General features: G+C 42.1%; 1 protein-coding gene across 2 annotated transcripts in view; it reads right to left on the bottom strand.

Moving 5' to 3' along the window:
- LOC117778317 (low-density lipoprotein receptor-related protein 8-like) overlaps nucleotides 1-20,780 on the bottom strand; it is a 92,385-nt gene that overhangs the window by 12,735 nt on the left and 58,870 nt on the right. For both annotated transcript variants that reach the window (XM_034613815.1, XM_034613816.1), the window contains exons 6-12: nucleotides 17,358-17,480; nucleotides 15,361-15,483; nucleotides 10,447-10,566; nucleotides 9,688-9,813; nucleotides 5,828-5,999; nucleotides 3,759-3,986; nucleotides 875-993 (exon numbers count right to left, since the gene is read on the bottom strand). In XM_034613815.1, coding sequence (XP_034469706.1) covers nucleotides 875-993; nucleotides 3,759-3,986; nucleotides 5,828-5,999; nucleotides 9,688-9,813; nucleotides 10,447-10,566; nucleotides 15,361-15,483; nucleotides 17,358-17,480 — 1,011 coding nt within the window. The remainder of the gene's footprint in view (nucleotides 1-874; nucleotides 994-3,758; nucleotides 3,987-5,827; nucleotides 6,000-9,687; nucleotides 9,814-10,446; nucleotides 10,567-15,360; nucleotides 15,484-17,357; nucleotides 17,481-20,780) is intronic.

A 20,780-nucleotide genomic window follows, 5' to 3' on the forward strand; every position in this document is an offset into this window, starting at 1 on the left:
TGTGAAATACTTCTTTTATACCCAAATTAATGGGTATACGTGAGTTTTCTTGAACCTGGGTAAACCTGCCACTTACTCCTTTCCCATTGCCAGTAGAGGAGTTTGTTCGACGTCACATACGCACCGAAAGCTGAGGAGCTCTCTCACCTCACTCTCCTGCCAAATTAATAAGTTTACCCAGGTGTCACGTTTCCATCACTGCCAATCGGAACCGGAGCCGATCAAAGCCCATGTCTGTCTCATTTGACCCGGCAGTGAGAGCCAGATGTTAGTGGGTATTAGTGGGATTTTTGACAGATGGAAAAGGGGCTAAAGTAACATCCAGATAAATGCCAGGGGCTCAGGTTTAGGATGTAAGCAGAACAGTGTCTCCTCTTGCTTGTTTGTTTTCTTTTTATTCTTCCCCTGGTAAGCGACACACACGAACAGTCCACGTGAAGAAGATAAAAAATGTGATTCCTTCATTATAAATAGGACTTTTTGAAGCTGAGCAGAAATTGATTCCCTTCACGGTAAACACTCCTGCACTCTGACCAACAAATCCCTTTAGGTGATATTGATTACATTTTAAAATGTCAGTTCCCCACAATTACATCACGGCAAGTTTAACTGTGTCAATGCATAACTTCTAAAACGCTTCAAATATCATTCCTGAGCAAATGTGACGACTTCGTAAATCTATCATTGAACATTTGCAATAACACTTTCATTAACGTTTGACCTTTACCTATAATGAGTTGACGGAGTCCATTAGCTCTCTGCGCGACTCTGCTACAGGCACATTTAGCAACACACAACAATTACTTGAAAAGCGTGACACAGAGCAGAGAGTGAAACCTACTGTAAAATTTAAAAAAAGCGGTTTTCTCCTCACCTAGAGTGATGCCATTGGGCCATTCAATGTTATCAGCCACCAGCACCTGTCGGTCCACACCATTCATCCCGGCTTTCTCTATCTTGGCTCGAGTGCCCCAGTCTGACCAGTACATAAAGCTGGATTGAAGAAAAGAAAGCACATTTTATTGTGTTATCATACAGTGCTCATGGAGTGCTGCTGTGCTCAGTAACAAATGTGAAAATAATAATGCTGTAGTCAGTATTAAACTAATTATATTGCACTTTATAAACTTTTGACAGTTGATGAAGTTTCGAGTGTCTGTACAGAAGGTAGAGCTCTTTGTTTGAGTTCTAGCAGACGCCTGCAGGGCTGCTTTCCTCACTTTACGGCAATGTCTTTTTTTAGGTAAAGATCAGACAGCGTTCTTCTCCATATTTATTATCGGGGCCTGTCTGCACCACAATGTTTGCACCACCAGGATGAAAGAGGAAGATGCAGCCTATTGTAGGACAATTCTATACAAGACTGACAAAATATAGGACAGGAAATGAGCATTTTTAGAAATGGCAGCTGAATGCCATATCACTGCAGACTGAACACCAACGCAGTGGTACTACTGTCTGGGATTTCATGTCTGGGATTACTACCTGTAAAATGTCTGGAACCATTGTCTTGTATGGGACACAGACAGCATCCTTTAATAGCCAGTGACATATGATGAAATCACTTGTGATGGCAGACGCAGTGACAGAAAGATTAGATTCCTGCAGCAAACTGAAAGCTCACTTTATGGGAGCTGTTGAAAAAATTACATGGCAGCTCGGGAAAAAACATAAATCATTGTTATAATTGGCTTAAGTGATTTAATTACAACCTTAAGCATTTGACAAACATTTCCTTAAAGCAACACTAGGTCGTTTTTTATACCTTAAAATAACAGCCTTAAAATCGTTTTTGTATGGGACACAGACAGCATCCTTTAATAGCCAGTGACATATGATGAAATCACTTGTGATGGCAGACGCAGTGACAGAAAGATTAGATTCCTGCAGCAAACTGAAAGCTCACTTTATGGGAGCTGTCCGTTCAGCACCACCAAACCACAACACACACGTCAGGTTATCCCCGAGGTACTTTCTGCTTACACTTATTTATTTCTCCTAACATAATACAACCTATTGTTTTACAGCACTGTTATAAGGATTTAGGCAGCCATCTTACAGCCTTATGATATTATAGCTTGCTTTTTATTAGTCTTTATTACTTATTATATACAGTTTTCTTTGTGTGCAAAAGTGATCTTGCGAAGATGTGCCGATGCTTTTTTAATGACCAAAAATCTCTCAGATTGATTTTTTATTATTCCATATGACCAGTGAAAGTAATATTTAACCATTTCTATGTTTATTACATATACTGTGTATAAAGCTGGAGGAAATGAGGGCTCCCCAAGATAAAGCCAAATCATCTTGATTGCCCCCTAGTGGCCTGGCTGCAATTTAGGTAATAAACCCAGCCACCTTCATGTGGATTGGACATGGACCAAGAAAAGGTCAAAGTATACGCCAAATATTTTCCATTTATATAGCGGTAATCATACCGATGTTTGTTCAAGTGTCTGGTAAGTTTGGTGTTAATTACTGATTTGTTGCCATTAAAATAGGGTGAAACATTATGATTGACAGCTGAGACCAACACGTAGGTCAAGTGGGTGTATCGCTACTGCAGCTCTATCTGCTGATTGCTACTGTGCAGACTCTGGCTCCAAATGGTCAGGTCAAGATGGCAGCTTCCATATCTGTGATATTATGGCTTCATTTCTGAATAGAAGGGGGAAGTGAAAATGCATCGGCCATACGGTCTATAGTTTATTACTCCGTTCATTATATAAATATGTATAACATTTTCATCCTATTAGAAGGCAATTTATGTTTTGTGGTGCACTTTTTGCTTTACACATGCGTACAAGAAAAGAAGCCCCTTGTGTATTAATTAGTAGTCTTGCCTTCAATTGAACTCTGTGGCTGTGTTCGATCATCAGTGCTGGTAAATACTAAACTAAACCAGCCATAGTTGAATGGTTACTAGGCAGTAAGTCTTGACCACATTGAAAAGTACACAGTGGTTAACACAGTCATTTCCATATAAATAATTAATACTGATATCTAGTGAGTTCTCCTCACAGACAGAGCTGAGATTTGGCATCAGAAGAAGGATTCAGCCTGTGCTGGATTCCTGTTGGGCAGCTGTGATTGGGTCTGTAACATGCAGAACATCTCACTGTGTGCATTCCTCTGCTTGGGCTATGTGCCTGTTTTTTAAGTGTATTTGTTTTCATCTTGGGTTCAGATCACCACAACACAAAAGCTGCAGAAAGACAAGTTGGCACAAATTCATAAAGCTCTTCAGATTAGGAGCGATCAGCCAGGATGGAATTTACAAAAAAAGACTGAGTCAGGATTCTAAATGGGTCACAAGCTTGTTACTCTGCATTCCCATGTGTAGCAACAAGAGTCCTCTTCTGTTTGTCATTAGACATGGTCCAAGAGGAGGATTCTAGTTATTCAATTTTCTTTTTCAAGATGAAATTACTTTACACATCTTGATCTGGGGGTTACCAACCTCCTTCTTCAATATTATACATAAATAATAAAATAGATCGGTACAGCCAGCATAAAGAGATGTAGAGGAGGGCCACCCATATAGTGCGACACCACGTACAGTTAAATAATTAGCATATATTTTCAAATTAAATCTATTGGTCAGTGATTTCTTGCATTACACAGAATGTTTTAACAATCACAATCAGTGGTCCATTCAGATCTTTAGTATTGGCTGTTATAAAATGGGGTCAGTGATTCATTCATAAGTCCAGTTTCAAGGCATTTGTTGTTGTGAGCCCCCAATATATCCTTCTTACCCGTGGTGGGGATCCAGGGCCATGGCTCGGGGCTCACTGAGGTCGGTGTTGATGAGCACGCGTCTCTTGGTGCCGTCCACGGAGGCCACAGAGATGGATTTGTCTCCGGAGTCGGCCCAGTACAGGTTGTGTTGGAGCCAGTCCAGAGCCAGGCCCACAGGGGTCTGCAGGGCTGAATCCACCAGCGGCACCTGCTGGGAGGGGTCGCTGGCCTCATGGATGAAGGCACTGCAGGTGGAGGAGAGGGCAAGAAATGAGGACAGGGAAGAAATAGGAGTGGACGCAGCGAGGGAACAAGGAGTATTCTGACGTGCTGATAATATGTAAGACACAATCTACGAGCAAGTCAGCCATTACTGTAAAATCAATGTGGAGGGATGCTGAGAGCCCTGTGGCCCTGTTTTGTGATAATAAGTCTATTCACAGTCTCCCTTATTACATGGCAGCTTGGAAAAACATGAATCATTGTTATAATTGGCTGAAGTGATTTACTTACTTCCTAAAGTGTTTTACTAAAATTTCCATAAAGCAACACTAGGTAGTTTTTATACCTTAAAATAACAGCCCCAAAATAATTTGACGGCACACAAACTTATAATCCTCACACACAGTGCACAGTGTCATTTCGGAAACATTTAGCCCGTCTTAAGAGAAAATCACGGTCGAGGTGTTCTTTTCATAGCATTACAGTTTCAAATTTTATAGAAAATTAGGACAAAACCTCATCAACGGACAAGTTATCTTTCGGGAAAAGGGCATGTCTATTATCTCCACAGTGCCCCCTGGAGGCCTGCAATAGCACCATGCAACTCTGGTACACTGTGCTGGAACATAACGACCTGCTTTACAGCAGACATCACAGACCATAACCAAAGTCTGAGCTAACGGCTAACTGGCTCACCATTCTCAGTGTGGACATCATGGCAGAGCCTAAGAGGACATTGTCGGATGGAACGATGAAGAGGAAAAGAGGAAAGGACTGAGGAAGAAACTGAACACGAGTGAATATCTGAGTACATTAAACTCGTTGGCGAGAGCTAAAAGAGGCCAAAGGATGCAGGACAGATGCCAAACTGGTGTTAATGTTTTTGGATAAGTAGCCTAAGTCAACTAGTTTATCATTAGGAAGCCAGATAAACTTATTTTCATTGGGGTTAAGTTGGCAATAAAATTAAAAGGCTTTCATGTTATGCAAAAATCAGTTTGGTGCAAGTTTCGATAGCAATGTATCAATCATGAGTGGCTATAAAGAGGATGTATGAGCATATACAAGTGGATACTGTGCTGTAAAGCGACTACAGCGCGCAGAGAGGCGCTGGTGTGTGCGAGCTGAAGCCTTGGGGTAAATGCGCTGAGCAGGTTCATTCCGGGGTTAGCGTCCTTCTTAGGTGGAGCCTTTATCAGAATAGACAAGGCCTCACTCAGGGGTTGGCCCGCACGTTAATGAATTGGCCCTGGCAGAGTTGTTAGGTGAGGGCCAGGTAGATGTGCTCCCGAGCAGGAATGTGGATTTTCCTTCCCCCAGAGGTCTTTTCCCTTAATATCCATTTCATGAGGAGAACACAGCGCTCCAATTAGAATGAACTCCGGGGAAAAAAACGTTGTTGGGATAACAATAGGAGGAGTGGATGGAATCTGAATTAATTAGCAAGTCCGAGCCATTGACTCTTAATTAAAGTGGAAAAGACAGGTTTTTTGGTTTAACTCATTAAGAAAATGTTGATTGCAGAATGTAATGGTCATAGAAGTGAAGTGAAATTAGTCCAGTCTGAAAACATTACACACAGTTACGTGTCAGTAACAGAGATAAGGGCTGCTAGTAAGTGAACATGGACATAAACAAATTGTAGGTTTAAAATTCATCCAAAAACTAAGGAAATAACACATTTAACAGGTCTCACAATGCTTTTGATGAGAAACAGTGAATATAACTATTACTTAGTTTGACTCCAGTACCTTTAATGTTTAATGCTGAATTCAAGGCTAATCTAAACCATAAGATCTCAAGAACAAGTTGTGTTTCTGATATGAAAACACAAAAGTGACTCAGGTTCTTGTCTTTCATTTACCTGTAGATTCTCCGGTAAAAGCGATCGCACCAGAAAACCCGGTTATTGGCCACGTCCAGGTCCAGAGCCACTGCATTCTTCTGCGTGGACACCACCTGGCTGTAGTCCCTCTTCACCAGGTCTATGCGTCGGATCTCATGTCGGTTGGTGAACAGGAGGTACGGGCTTTTCCCTGCACGCAAATCAAACAATATTTACGACTCGATTTTGGTGACAATGGGCAAAAAAGCAAACACGTAGTCAGGGTCAAAGTGTGAATATGTGCACCCAGCAAGTTGATTTATAAAAAAGGAGCTGAAGGAGGGTGAATACATTGAGAGTTGGGATGTTGCCTCACTGACGACCAGTCAAATCACTTCTGACAGTTTGGTAATGAGCTAAAAAAAAAGGCTGCAAGCTGGAAGAAAATGACTCTCGTCCAGGGACTCGTGATATGATATCATTTAAATTCAACAGCAAGTGCAGTGTATAAAAACAATTCAAACCTTTATCTAGTGAAATCAAATTCCAAACACATTCTAACCAATAACTTGGTCTGGATTTAGATTGCGTAAGAAGTAATGGCTCTACCTGTTCTTGTGTCAATAATTAAACCCAGAACATACAGCCCCATTCAGAGGTAAAAGATGGACATAAAAAAAACGGAAAAAGCCGATAAGTCTGAGAGATTGTTTTTTTCCAGCACAGCATCAACACGTTTGTGTGCCGGACTCGGGACCATTAACCCTGATGGGAAGCACAGCGTGTCAGGGAATGATGTAGACCTTCCTCTGCAGTTATAACACAGAGGCTTCACCACTGTCAAAAAGTACTGCAGCTTAATGTGCTCCTGTACATTTGTAGCACCGCAGTCGATGCACTGAATGTGATCTTTTAACAATAAAACAAATAAATTACACAACAGAAGTTCATGTGAAGACAGCTAAATATCCTCCTCCTAACAAGAGCAATCTTGTATTAAAAAAGATCAGAGTAGTTGAAGTATTGATCTGTGTGTCCGTATGCATCATTCATTTATACGCTGCTTATTATGCTCTTTAGTATTTATACATACTGCTTTAAATAGCACACTGGCAACAGGTTTCTGCAGGTTTCAACAATTTAATTTTTAAGACCTTAATGAAGGAAATTTAAGATCTATGTCCATAGAAAAATTGAATATAGAGAATAAGCCTCAATTCGTTACATTATCTTTTAAAGTACATGTTGTACTGAGACACATTTTGATTAGAGTGTTCGTATAAACCCTCAATTTTCATTTCAATGTCAGTCTTTTGTGTAGTTTTATTAGGCCTGCACACATCGGTATAGATCGATTTTTACTGTACACTATATGAAATGCTATATACTTACATACACGACACAAAGTACAATATATTACAGAACTATGTTAACAACAAGGTTAAAGTCAAGAGGAAGTGCGCTGGAAGTCATTGGAAAGGGATAATAAAAAAACACATGCATTTATACACAGAGCTCTAAAAAATACACGGAAAACCACAAAAGAAACATATGTCAACAAAATAGTGACTTGACAATACAGAGTGGTGTCGTCATGGACACATGTGCAGACTAAGTAATGAATTTATCAGCTGTATGATGTATATATTATATGATATAATCATACTTTACTTTCCATTTCCCTGCATGGACACAGGTCCCTGCACCTCAGCGTCTACTTCCCACTGTGTCCTTGTTTCACTGTTTCAGTGCATCACACCTATTTTTAGAGCTGTCCACTTGGGATGAGGTCATCCAGGATGCATTTCAATTAGAATCATGCACAGGGTCCGCAGACGCATCATTACATCATCATTACTCTATGATTATTCTTTTATAATGCCGGCAGGGCAAAGCCATGAGGGTAACAGACATAGTGTGAGCCTGCAGGGAAAGTTTAATCAGTCCAGCTAGAGCACCCACCTTTGTCTTGTAACGTCTATATTGAGCCCATATCTTTCTGACACTGTGTGGTAATAGGACGCCAGATGCAGCCAGTATTCTCGAGAGGCAGATATGAAAATCTCTCATTAATGGCTCGCTTGCCACAGTTTCCCCTCTTGACGCTCTGTGTCAGAGCCTCACTGTGGTATCGCACATTCCCGCTTTCTGCCCTCTCCCTCCTCTCTCGGCCCGTAGTCTGAATAATGACAGTGGCGCTCAGGACTAAATGTTCTCCCAAAAAAAACTGGCCATTACAATGACAACACTTTTAACCTCTAAGGTGGAAAATTGTCCTCTGTTGGTTTCATGGGGCTGTCAGGGCAGCAGCAGAGGTTTTTATTTCCGAAAAACCAGGCGGTGGAACTGCTGCATTTTCGGGAGCGATTCAGCTTTTGGCAGCTTCTGACTCACACAGTTGCCTCCTGGCCATGATAAACTGATAGAAAACACACTGGGCAGCCATGCACGGAGAAACACACAAGTGCAGACAGAAGCAGGGGGGCAGATACAATCCACACACAAGTACAGTGTGTACAAATGCAAACACACACAAGTGCTGAGCTTTGATATCAGCTCAGTTTAATTGAGGGAAATAAAATCGGAGCGTTTGACAGCCACAGGGACCGAATCACCACATTTCATTCGCACTCACTGTTTCCTCCCAATTAAATAATGAACATTTTGTGGGGAAATGAAGTGTAAATATATCAGCTGGCCTCGCTCTCAATTCCTCTTAATAGCTTCTTTTTTTTTTTTTGGCCATCGCTGGAGTTCAAGGAAAAATCAATTTTGCCTCATAGCAGTTCACTTTGTTCTCCACTAGTCTGACGCTGGCCTGTCGACAACAAGCCCAACAGGAGACCAGATTAAACTGATGTAATTAGCTTCCCACCGTGACTCAGCCAGGTACCCCTGAAGAGTTGCCGCACCTAATTATAAGTGTTTAGCACGACTAAACACAGCGGCCTCGTCACTCTTGAAACTGTCTAATGGGACGGGACACTGGTGGACAGTTTTGGCCTGGGAGATAAGTGAGCGGTTGCCTTGGTGATGCTTGTTTTTTTTCCCTGTCTGCAGTTATGTCGAGTACACAAGCGAGCGCAGAGCGGTGATAAGAAGCTAACAGCAGAAAGATGTCGGTGATTATGAGACGAGGAGGGTTAGACACCGAGGCACGAAAGCTTGCGAGAGGAAGGGTTGCGCTAATGAGGCCGAGTAATATCTGAGAGAACGTCTTGTTATCATCGGCACAACAAAGCTTTTAAACTTTCAGCACAGATGAAAGTTTTTTTTCTAAACAAGCCGAGCATTTTTATGGGTTACATTAATTTATAAACTTCAGAAAATGGAAACAGACGCTTATCAAATCCCCAATTTCTTCTTTTTTTTTTTAAAGCAACTAAAGCTCAGAGTTTGACTTAACACAAAACTTTATTCTTGCAGAATTCTCTTTTTCACCTTCAAAATATAGGAGCCCTGTGCTTCACCTGCACCATCTCCCACCCTGCCCTTGATTCAACTGATATTATCAAACTTACATTTTTTTGTTTTGAGTTGTGAACTAAATTATATGACTGTACTCTGATGAAACACATTAATACTGGTTTTAATATCAAATTTTTTACCACATTTATGAAAAAAAAATCATCATGGAGTCATCCGTTTGGGGCCTCTTACCAAAAGTGGGCGGCCTCCCACCACCAATGACAGCTCTCGAGTGTGAATCTGGAAATCCCTGCTCATTTTCACATCTATGCAGAAACTAAACCACTAAATCACCACATTGTCTATATTCAGAGACACCCCCCATCCTCCCGTGTGTGTGTGTTCTAAAGGTGTTCTTTGAATTGCAAGGGAAAGGCACTTCAGCCAAAACCTACACTTTGAATTGTTGAAGATCAGTCATTGGAACTCACCCTCTGCCTTGCAGGTCTTAGTGACGGGGTCCATCTCATAACCCTCGTGGCACTCACACTTGAAATCCCCCTTGTAGTTGATGCAGATCTGGCTGCAGGCGTCAGGGAACTCACACTCATCGATGTCTGCAGAGGCAGGAGAGAGAGTGAAAGACACAAAGAGACAGAAACAATCAGACAGAGAGAGACAGAGACTAATTCACCATTAATGAGCTGATCACAATCTATATTGCTGCTTTAGTTTTTGGTGAGACAACAGTGATAATGGGTGAGAAAAAAAGCAAATGTGTGGCTCTGAGTGCCGGAGAAACACAGACATGTTGAGAGAGAGAGAGAGAGAGAGAGAGAGAGAGAGAGAGAGAGAGAGAGAGAGAGAGAGAAAAAGAATGACAGGATGTGACCCTGTCGATTTCTCTGATCTGTTTCAGGCTTTTTCCTTGGGTGTGATGAGGAAATGGTTGTGTTAAAAGCATGAGGAAGGTGTTAAGAAAATAACATTTTGTGTGTGTGTGTGTGTATGTGAGTGAGTGAGTGAGTGAGAGAAAGTGAGAGAGAGTAGCAAGTGTGTGCAAGGTTCCCTGTGGGAGTGACAGTCTGGGCACACTACACAGAGAGACAAACAACTAAAGAGCTGCCAAAAGCAACACACACACACACAAAGACAGACACAAACACACACACACAGACCCATCCATCCATCCATCTATCCATCTATCTATTCATCCATCCACCTACACATCGATCTGGACGTTTCTTTACCTCCACAGGTCTTTTTGTCCAGCAGCTGGTAACCCGTGGGGCACTGGCACTCAAATCCGATTGGTCGGTCCATGCAGACATGCGAGCAGCCGCCGTTGTTGATCATACACTCATTCAGGCCTGGGAGACAAAGAGAAGGAGCCCGTGGTCAAATGCAACCAATCACAGAGGATGTAGGGATGTTAAGGTCATCCGGAAGGTCATTCAGAAAGGTTCATATTTGATTTAAAAAAAGGCCCCATGCAGCTTCATTTACTATAAAATATTTCAACGGGATGATCTCAACTCCTGCGCCCAGCTCATCTCCATCCTTTTTGAATCCTTATCAGATGTTTTCAAAAGTGCAGAGGGAATTAAAGAGGCACAACATTACACACACGCAGGGAGCGAGTGAGCTTTTAAACTGAGAATCAGGTCCATCTGTGTGTAGGGATTCCCGAAATGTCCCATAAGGATCGATCACTGGAGCAAGTGAGGATATCTAAATTAAACAGGCACGCCGAGTTGAGGCAGAGTGATGTAAACGCATCACGAAAATGACAGCTAAGAAAGAAAAAAAAAGCAAGATGTAAAAACAGAACCACTCTCATTTGAAAGTAGGTCAAAGCAGCCTGCGCAAGGTTGGCACACAATGGAGGAAGGAGAGGCACTTAGATGGGATTGTGCTGCACACAATGGGCTTACATGACAGCAAGAAGAAACGTTAGGGCCAGTTCTTCAATCTCCTCTTCACGTTTATTCAGTATAACTGAGGATATAATGTCATCAGAAGCTGCTGCATCATGTCACTGGTACAATGATTAAGTGATGAATTATTTATGAAGCTCTTCAACACACTTTGGCTGGAAATAAAAATCCTATTGTCTAAACTAAATCGTAGAAGGTACACCAAACGGGTGAAAACTAAGATCACCAGTAAAAAAAAAATCTCGCCAAGATTTCATTCAACAGCTGCAGGCTTTGTTTTTTTCTTTTCACAAACAATTAAGCTGCACAATGAGCATCTGACAACTGGAAAGGGGCGATAAAGGGAAAAAATGGATTAAACTGCGAGAGAGAAACCCGCGCTGCTCAGTACGACAGGGCGCTTATTTCTGTCGACAGTATCCTACGCAATGTAGTGTAACACATTAGCCAATAGGCATTCAGCTTTTTCATCAGTCATTGGAGGCAAAGGCTATGCTGAACCTGTGTGAGTGAGAGTCGGCCCAAAGCAAAGCACCGCCTAATTCAACTGGTTCCAAGATGAAACTTGGGTAGTTAAATATAAAAATAAAAAACGAATCTTTTGTATATTTTGATTGCAGCTTTCACATCACATTTTCACACCTCAAGCATGTGTAATATTTTCTTTTGTGGATGGTTGCCTCAGCTAGTTTAGTAGTGTGTGTGTGTGTGTGTTTGTGTGTGTGTGTGTATTTCGGTGTTAGATGATAACCAGGCCATTACCCTATGTGGATTTAGCAAAGACTTTTATTTTGAAAGGCCACAGACTAACTAAAATACAGTAAATAAAGTAAATGTCTCTGTCAGCAGAATATTAAATGAAAACAAAAATATGTTCATGTAAAACCCATTTGATCGATTGTGTTTGTTTCCTCACACTATCAAGAAATGAAGCCAAAATATCCTGGATACAAACGCTGCCATCTTGTCCTGATGATGTCATTTCGAGCCAGAGTCTACACAGAAGCAGAGCCACAGTAATGACGTCCCGCCGATACACGTGCTCGACCAATCTCAGCTGTCAATCAAAACGTCTCACGCTTTTTTATAGCATCAATTAACTTTGTAAAAAAATGTATTACTGGAAAAATAAACAAGAACATACACCAGTGTGATAAGAACTAGAGAAAATGTAAATAAATGACAGTGACATGTACTCTTTAGTTCAGCCCATGTCCCATCCACTAAAATGGAGAAGGCAGGGTTTATGACCTATACTGCAGCCAGCCACCAGGAGGCCATCAAAATGATTTGCGTTAGAAAGCTAAACCACATTACATTTTACAAACTGTTTGTTTGCAGTTATCCTATAGCTTTACTTTTCTTTGCATTTTTGACTTTCCCCTGGGTTTGACATATATTTAGTCCCTAAATAGGTTTAAATGGGTTGTATTGACTATTTGTTACTGTCTGGAGCTAAAGCTGTTCTAATGTTAAACCCACAAATCCCAATAACCGGTTCATTTCACACATGCAGCATTGACTCAAAGACAAAATAACACATTTGCTGCTCAGCTACATAACAACATTCTATATCATTGATAAAGTTAACTCCTTCCAGGTTGACTGAAGGTTTGCTTGTAGAAAAATCATCTGCTGTTTTGTGTTGGACGTCAGCCGACTCTGCACAAAACCACCAGCACTGAAACCTCATCTCTACTTTCCCTGGATCTGTGACAGCAACCAACCACTCTCAGAGGCTCCCACTCCTTTCATTCTGTCAGTTCAAAATTAAAGGCAGACGGAAGAAAAGACAGAGATGTAGCCGTGTTTGAGGACTCACTGCTGCCCGTCTCTTTGAGGGGAGCTGGGCGGGTAACAAAGATGCCCCCAGGAGAATCTCCTGTGTGAACATATAAACAGCTTTTTCCAGATTGCTTCCAAGGACAGCCGTGATTTAGAGGTCACTTCTCCTTTCCCGTGGGCAAATAAAACATGACGTCTCTCCTTTTCCACTCCACCGCCGTCTCTCTCTCCATCCCTCTCTGCCTCTCTCTCGCCGTGATAACCCATTATGTACCTATTTTGAGCCGCTTCTGAGTGAAAGCAGAAAACGATGGAGCAGTGTTAAGAAACAAATGGCCTGGCTAGTAATGAGTCAATACTGTGGTAATGTGCCATTATTTCTAATGAGAAATAAAAAAAATGGCTGGAACCCAGAGAGTAATGCGTGGTGTTTATTTTCTCTGACGAGGCTGTTGCGGCAAACGCAATCACACCGAACATCTACGTGAGTGTGTTTCGGTTTTGTTGTCTCTGAGTGTTTTTTTGGTGCCTGTGTTGCAGTCGGGGAACATCTTGTGAGTGACCGGATGAGTGAGCAGAGCGACGAGCTAGGTGTGTGTGGACACGCTGTTAATGAGCTGAGCACAAGACCTGGGTGGAAGGAGAGAGGGAGGAAGAGTAGCAGAGCCAGCTGTCAATGGCCTGGAACCGGACCAATCAGAGAGCTCGAATATATTCACATTCGCAGATGGGTCTGACCCCCCTCCCTTCCATCCAGACTGAATAAGGTCCGTCCCAAAACTGGCGGGCCAATCACAACCCTTTATCTGAGATGAGGCGGGTTTGATATAGTTTCGGAAAGAGGAGGGCGGAGCACCGCTGAAGCATTTTCAGTAACAACCAAGATGGTTGAGAAACTTTTTAATCAGCTACAGAGACATTAAACTGGATGGGCTTTTTCGAGTGTAAAAAAAGAACGAAAGGCTGCATGTTGTGGTCCAGACGTCACAAATAGACAAACCACAAACTCATCATGGTCGAGCTGGTGTTAAGCTTCCTGTTATGTATTTTATTTTTTACGTGACGAGATAAGATCCTATTTAGCATTTTTGACTCAACGGTCAGTTGTCGACTGCACACAGATGTTGAGAGATCTAATATTGCCCTGAATAAGCGCTAGTCCCACATAAGAAATGTTCTGAGCCTCTGCTGGAGAAACCTTTCTCTATCTGGATCCCTCTGAATTCTAATTCAATATTCCTGCTGTAGTCTGTTTCGATTTTTCTGATCACATCACACATGACACTCTGCCCGGACTTGGTCTTCTTCTCAGACTCCACCAAGCGGGAGCTGACCGTGCAATGAGAGGAAAACACGGTGGAGGCTCATGAAAATACCAGGAGCTGGTGGAGCAGTGCACAGACCCAGGGAGGTGGTCTCTCTGTGAGCCAGTTGAAAGTGGGCTCAATCAGTAAAGCTCTGGCAAGAAATTGTTTCACGGGAGCTGCAAAGAGGGGAAGCCACAGAGGAAGCCGCAGAGAGCCCATCGGTGGCTTTGGATAAAGAGGTCAAGCCTGTGGACCCCGGCTGGGACACCAATGTCAGGGGGTCTGATGTTCTAACTTGTTTTGTTTCCCTGATTGGTTGCAGGTCTGATCTGGGATTGTTGGATACGCTCCACGACAAAAGTGAATCATTGTGTTCTGTCTACATTTATTGATCAAAAAGAACTTTAAAAACCATCATCAGCAAGTCTGTACTTTTATCTATGTGTCCTTTGATTTATCAGCACATCCTTTACACTGTCATTTTTGCATTCCCAATTCAGTGTCATTTTATGATTTGATGTCTCACCATCTCCGATGCTGGGAGCTTTCTGAGTGATGTCTTCAACACAGAGGAAAGATAATACACCCCCCCAATGTTTTGTTCCTTTAAAGGAAGGCAGCACTTTCATTTATTCATCGTCAATGAGAGTGGAAGGTGTATGGAGACGGGAGGAGAGATGAAGAAGAGACTGTCTGAGAGCAGGAGGAGCTTTCTTCTACCGTTTGATGGTAATTAGTACGTGGAGCTTCTTGTTCTGATCAACAGAAGCTGCTGCTAATGTGAGCACGCCTCTGAAGTCTTTGAAATGCAAGGTAATAGGAGGGAGTTAGTCACATTTTGTTAGGGTAAACACGCTTATGCTGATACATCAAGTGCTTGAATCCGTTTACAATAGATACATACTGTGCATGCTCTCTCACCACTGAAACCAAAAGCTCCGCGAGCGCACACAAGTTCCTGCAATTTCACAGCTGAGCATTTGACACACCTGGGAAATGAGTGAATAAGCTTTTTCCTGTTAGCAGCCCAGACGAAAAGCAATAAACCGTGTTCATGTCGAGGGTAGGAGACCTTTTGGTGAGAGCTGACAGGAGATTACGATCGAGTAGCTGTGTGCAGAAAAGGTCCTCTTACCACACTCTTTCTTGGGCTCGTCTGATCGGTCCTTGCAGTCCTTGAGAGAGTCGCACACCTTGGAGCTGTCAATGCACTCCCCGTTCTTACACAGGAACTTCAGCGGCCCCGCGCACCTGGTGGCTGTGTCCAAAAACGCAAAAAAAATACAGGATCAGTGTCATAAACATCGCACACTTTTTTTTTACACGTGCTGCTGAAACTTCCATCAAAACCTCATACAATCGAAAAGTGTGTGAAGTCGAATTGACTATGTGCAGCGGTTTGTCGAACTCTTGAAGTCTCGCATGAAACAAGTGACATCATAAAATACTTTGCTCTCAAATATTCATATCATCGCACATTAAAAGCCTGGTGTAATAGAAGCTGAATTTGGTTCAGTTTCACGGTGCTACAGCTTAATTTCCTGCAAAATAATTTTGTACAACGCTGATGAATTATGCAACACAGTCAGAGGAAGGGGAAGGAATCAAATTGGCTGAGAAAAGGAACTGGGCTGATTCCACATAACATCAATGGTCATTACACACAAATGATTCCAGATTAATATGTGTCCGGAAAACCCCACGTAGATCACTTGAAAGCGAGTTCATTTAGTTTCTCCTTATTTGTGCACAAGCAAAGAAGCAATTCAATTGTGGCTGTAATTAGTTTTTATGCCAATATTACAGCCCATGATGACTTTAGAATCATCACTTGACTCTGCACTGCCTCTCAAAGCTCTAAAAGTCTGCTCTACATAACCGGCCCAGCATCAAACAACCGCCAGCAGCTACTTAATGTGGAGAGTTAGCAAATAGAGATAAAGATATTTCCCTTGGGAGTTATTCAGTATCAGTCACACAACTACAAGACGAGGGGATTCGGGATTAAATTCATCCTGTGGCTTAAGACTTGACCCCGACTCAATGCTAATGTTGCCCATTATCTGCTGGATGTGCAAAAAGCAGCTGGCAACGCACCGTGATGTTTGTGAGCTGCCGTTTTAAAGCCTACGCCATCTTGGTTTTATGAAACCAGAAGTAGCAATATATTATGGGGTTGCCGATGATGACGCCCACCTCCACCTGCGACCTGCACCCATTGGACGGTACTAGCTGTCCATCTCACGGTATCGATGCATAATGCATTAAGTGCTCCATTGTCTAATTTAATCTAAATGAGACCATAATTCACATAATGCAACACATGTTGTATTGAAGAGGACTTGAAACTAGCGACTGAGACATAATCGTCTTAGGGAAATGTTTACTGATGTTATAAAACAAATGGTCTGTATTTATATAGAGCTTCTTAGTCTTGATGACCACTCAGAGCAGCTTTTTTCACCCATTCACCCACACATTCATATCGTGCATCTATGGGCAGCAATTTTTTTATGAGAACAGCACAGCCGTAAGGGGAAATTTTGGGTTCAGTATCTTGCCACAAAGACACTTCAGCTCGCAGGTGGGCAAGACCGTGATCAAACCGCCGACCTTCTGGTTAGAGGACAACCACTCGACCCCCTCAGCACAGCTGCCCAGAAAACAAGTGAGTCATTTTCTCACAGAATTAAAAAAGAACTTACTTCTTTTTGCGAAGATGCTTCACTTTCCTGACCCAGCATCTACTTCCATTTGTATAAACAGTCTATGCTAAAAAGGTGAATTAAAAAGGGATAATATATATATTTCCAATGCCCCCAAGAGGCCAAAAAGTTACGAGGAGGACAAAAAAAGAACAAACAAGAAAGCAAACAGAGGGTATATTGGGGCATATTGCTCATATTTTCTTTCATTTCTTTTTTCCAACCACTACTTCAGCTGGGAGGATTTTTAGTCAAACACAGTGGTGATTACAAACTTATTTTAGAGTTTAAGAAGCAACAGGGCCAAAGGATATCTTCAATACTATACAGGTAGACACACATGGATTCTAGAGGAAGACAGGAAAAGAGGTAAAGGGGACAGATTTCAGCAGCCAGACATACAGACAGTGATGACAGGCGTACCCACCGTTTACACAACCAGATTCATCACTTTGGTCCGGACAGTCATGGACCTTGTTACACTGCTTGGTCCCGTGGATGCAGGAGCCGTCGCCGCACTGGAACTCATCCGGACGACACGTCAACAGGGCTGCAGGAGACGCACAAACACACACACACACACACACATGAAATCTAAATCCTCTTTAATCCCTGCAAGAGGAACTCAACATCCCGAGGTTCAAAACCAAGTCAAGAGCCCTTGTTGCATTTCAGCAACATCAGTTTTTTATCAACTCTTTGGCGAGAAAAATCACAAAGTGAAATAGTGTTCTTCTATCCACTCACAGCCTGCGTTGGGAGCGGCCTCGGACAGAGTGTGAGTGAGAGTGTGTGACGAAGGATTTTCAATATAGTAATGCAGCCACACCAAACGTCATTAATATCTCAAGCACAGACAAGCTTTTCATCAACAGGCCACAGTAAGCTCATATAACTCCTCTCTAAAGCACACTAAAAGGCAATATATATGACTGAGGGGTCGGTGGGGGTGTGATTTAGTGCTATCGCGGGATGAGCGCGACACAGGCAATGTAATGGAGACGGGATACACGTGCACACACGCATGCACGTGGATACACACATAAGTATCTTATCTATGAAATGTTTCTCTGTATCTGGTAGATGAGTCTGGAGATCAGACCTACTGCAACCGACTGCTGCAGATCGAAACACATGCACACTCAGTATATCTACCTCCGTTATGTTTTCCCCCCTGTCTGTTGGTTTATTGGTTGGTTTGTTTGTTTGTGAGCAAGATTACACAAAAGTCTACTAGACGGATTACCACGAAACTTAGTGGAACAATATGGTGTGGGTCAGGGAGGAACCCACTCAAATTTGGTGCAGATCGGGATCAGGGGACAGATCCAGGAATCTTGTATCACTGTCTTTAACATTGTGAGGTAATTAGGGAACGGATATCTATAAGTCTAATGTCAGCTGGAATTGCCCCCCCCGACCCTCAAAGGATAAGGGGTATAGATAATGGATGGATGGATTTCTATGTCTATGAAATTTTCATTGAGTTTAGTATATTTCAGTCCATAAAACATATAGAGTACAGTTGGGCCTTGGCCGATATGAGCTCTACTGGGGGACATTCTAGTTGTGAATAGAATTAATAAGAAGCAAATTCTAAAGTATATTGATGAATCACAGCAATAGCAGGTGGCAGCAAATTCAATTTTTTTTGTGGCAAGATAATCCTCGCATAGACATGGAAGTGTGTGCACATAGAAAAGGAGGAAAGGGCTGAGCATAAGTGGCTTCTATAATAACCCCTGGACAAATACAGGGTTGTGCCTCTAACCGTCTCCAGGCCTGTTCCTTAATGCAGGGATCCAGCAGCTTAACAAAACATCAATCTCTTGTAAGGGCTTCTTATTTGACACGGCAGAGTGTGAGCCGTGGGTTTGATGTGCGCACCACACATCTTGATAATGAATAGTGGGACTATCTGGGTTTCACACTCTGGCTTAGTGAGACAAGAGCTGCAGGGCTCCTCCATCCATGACCAGCTAATAGGAAAAACCTGCTTTATCGCAAAGCCCCCATCTCGGCACAGTGTTTATCAACCAGCACATTCTTTACCTGACACATTTATAAGGAGAAATAAATTTAAAAAAAACATGTGTCCCAACTCCCAGCAGAGTGGAAATGTGCTAAATGATAAAGTAACACCTCTCAGGAAGAAGGAAATAGTGTGTGGTGAGATTTTTTTTAAAACCACTTTCCAGTCTGAAAGCAAACAGATAACTTATCTGGAAGCAAAGGGATATCTTAACACACTGTCCACAAAAAAAGATAATGTGAAATAAAACTGACCCCCATTGTAGTTACTTCTGAATGTGAGGGGAATTGATTGGCCTGCAGCCATCTTGCACAAACTCTAATAACTCTATTCTGCTGTTTGACATATTTGCAGTGCATGGCAATAAGATTATAGAATCAAGTCAAAAACAACAACTTAAACACTAACAACCCAAACATAACATAATTTACATGAAATTAAAGAAGACTCAAGAACACTACAAACAAGTACAGACAGATGTGTGTTTCTATGAGCAGCCTGGAGCTGCAGAGATGTGCTCTGTACCACTTTCCTCCTACATACTAATTGTCAACAGAATGTTCTTCAGACTAATTACCATGATATACTGTGGTGCATCCTTTCAGTAAGTAGGCTAAACAATATTTAAATGTGTAACATACAAGATTTAAATACAAACAATTTAATTGTATTTTCTTCTGTACAAACGGGAAATTATGTAATTGGTGTGCCTATGCAAACTGTAACTTTGGAAGCCAGTGCAAACTGAACATTGCAAGGAGAAAACAAACTACCTTTTCTACAGATTTTATACTTGTTAGGATTATGGACCGTTCTGGTTCGACTGGTTTTGGCTGTTACGTCTGTGTGCGCTGATCCTGTCGGTGTGTGAGCTCGGCTGGGCGGGGGGGGGTTGAAAGACATGCTTGCTCAAAATGGTTGACGGCGGGCTTCAGGATACATCTTCTCTCATTTGTTGGGTGCGTCAGAGGTGCAGCCTTATCAGCGGAGATGTGTATATAAATCCAACAATATAGTTTCTCTGCAAATGTGGCAGCTGTGTTTGCATCAATTGAAGATGTTAGGTAATACATTTATTTTATAGAATAAGCTCATAGTTATTTGAGCTGAACTTATTTTATGGGCAAAGGCAGACATTGTAACATCAATTGTATTTTGAAGTATTAAACGCATATTGAAATCCATGTCATCCAACTCCAAGATTTCTTCCACAACAATGCCAAAAATGGCTTTCTCCTCCTTAGTTACATATCACAACAGTGTTCAAAGCGCCACTGTTTAAAGATTTAAACAAACGTTCTATGATGTTTTATTTGAGCTGAACGCAGGCCGAGTCTGAATCATCAACTCAACCACCACACATCTGCCAAAACGTCATTCAACCTTGTGGTGGTCACACTAAAAGCCTCTTTGAAACAAGTCTTCTTACTTTTTGGGATGCGTCTTTCATTACCTTCCTGCCCGCATGATTTACCTTTCGTCTCTCTTGTTCAGGATCACCGACTGCTTTCCATTTGTCAGCCACGCTCACCACCGCCGCTCTGCCTCAGCTCTCACTACCTCGAGCAGCTCAGCCACTCAGCCGTACTCGGCCCTGAAACACTAATGTTTTACTGTTTCCCTGTCTCCTGTTTGATTTTATGGTTTTCCAGGACCTTTCTCATGCTGTTTTACTACCACCTGCAATTTGATGTTTTGCAAATCTAAATAGTTCCTCCACTTTCTCTGAGAATTGCATCAACAGCCACCTCCAACCTGCATAGGATTAGTATGTAGTTTGTATGTAGATGGTATATGGGATGAATTCTGCTGTACCCT

The sequence above is a fragment of the Hippoglossus hippoglossus genome, chromosome 17 (assembly GCF_009819705.1).
Source record: "Hippoglossus hippoglossus isolate fHipHip1 chromosome 17, fHipHip1.pri, whole genome shotgun sequence".
Classification (NCBI taxonomy): domain Eukaryota; kingdom Metazoa; phylum Chordata; class Actinopteri; order Pleuronectiformes; family Pleuronectidae; genus Hippoglossus; species Hippoglossus hippoglossus.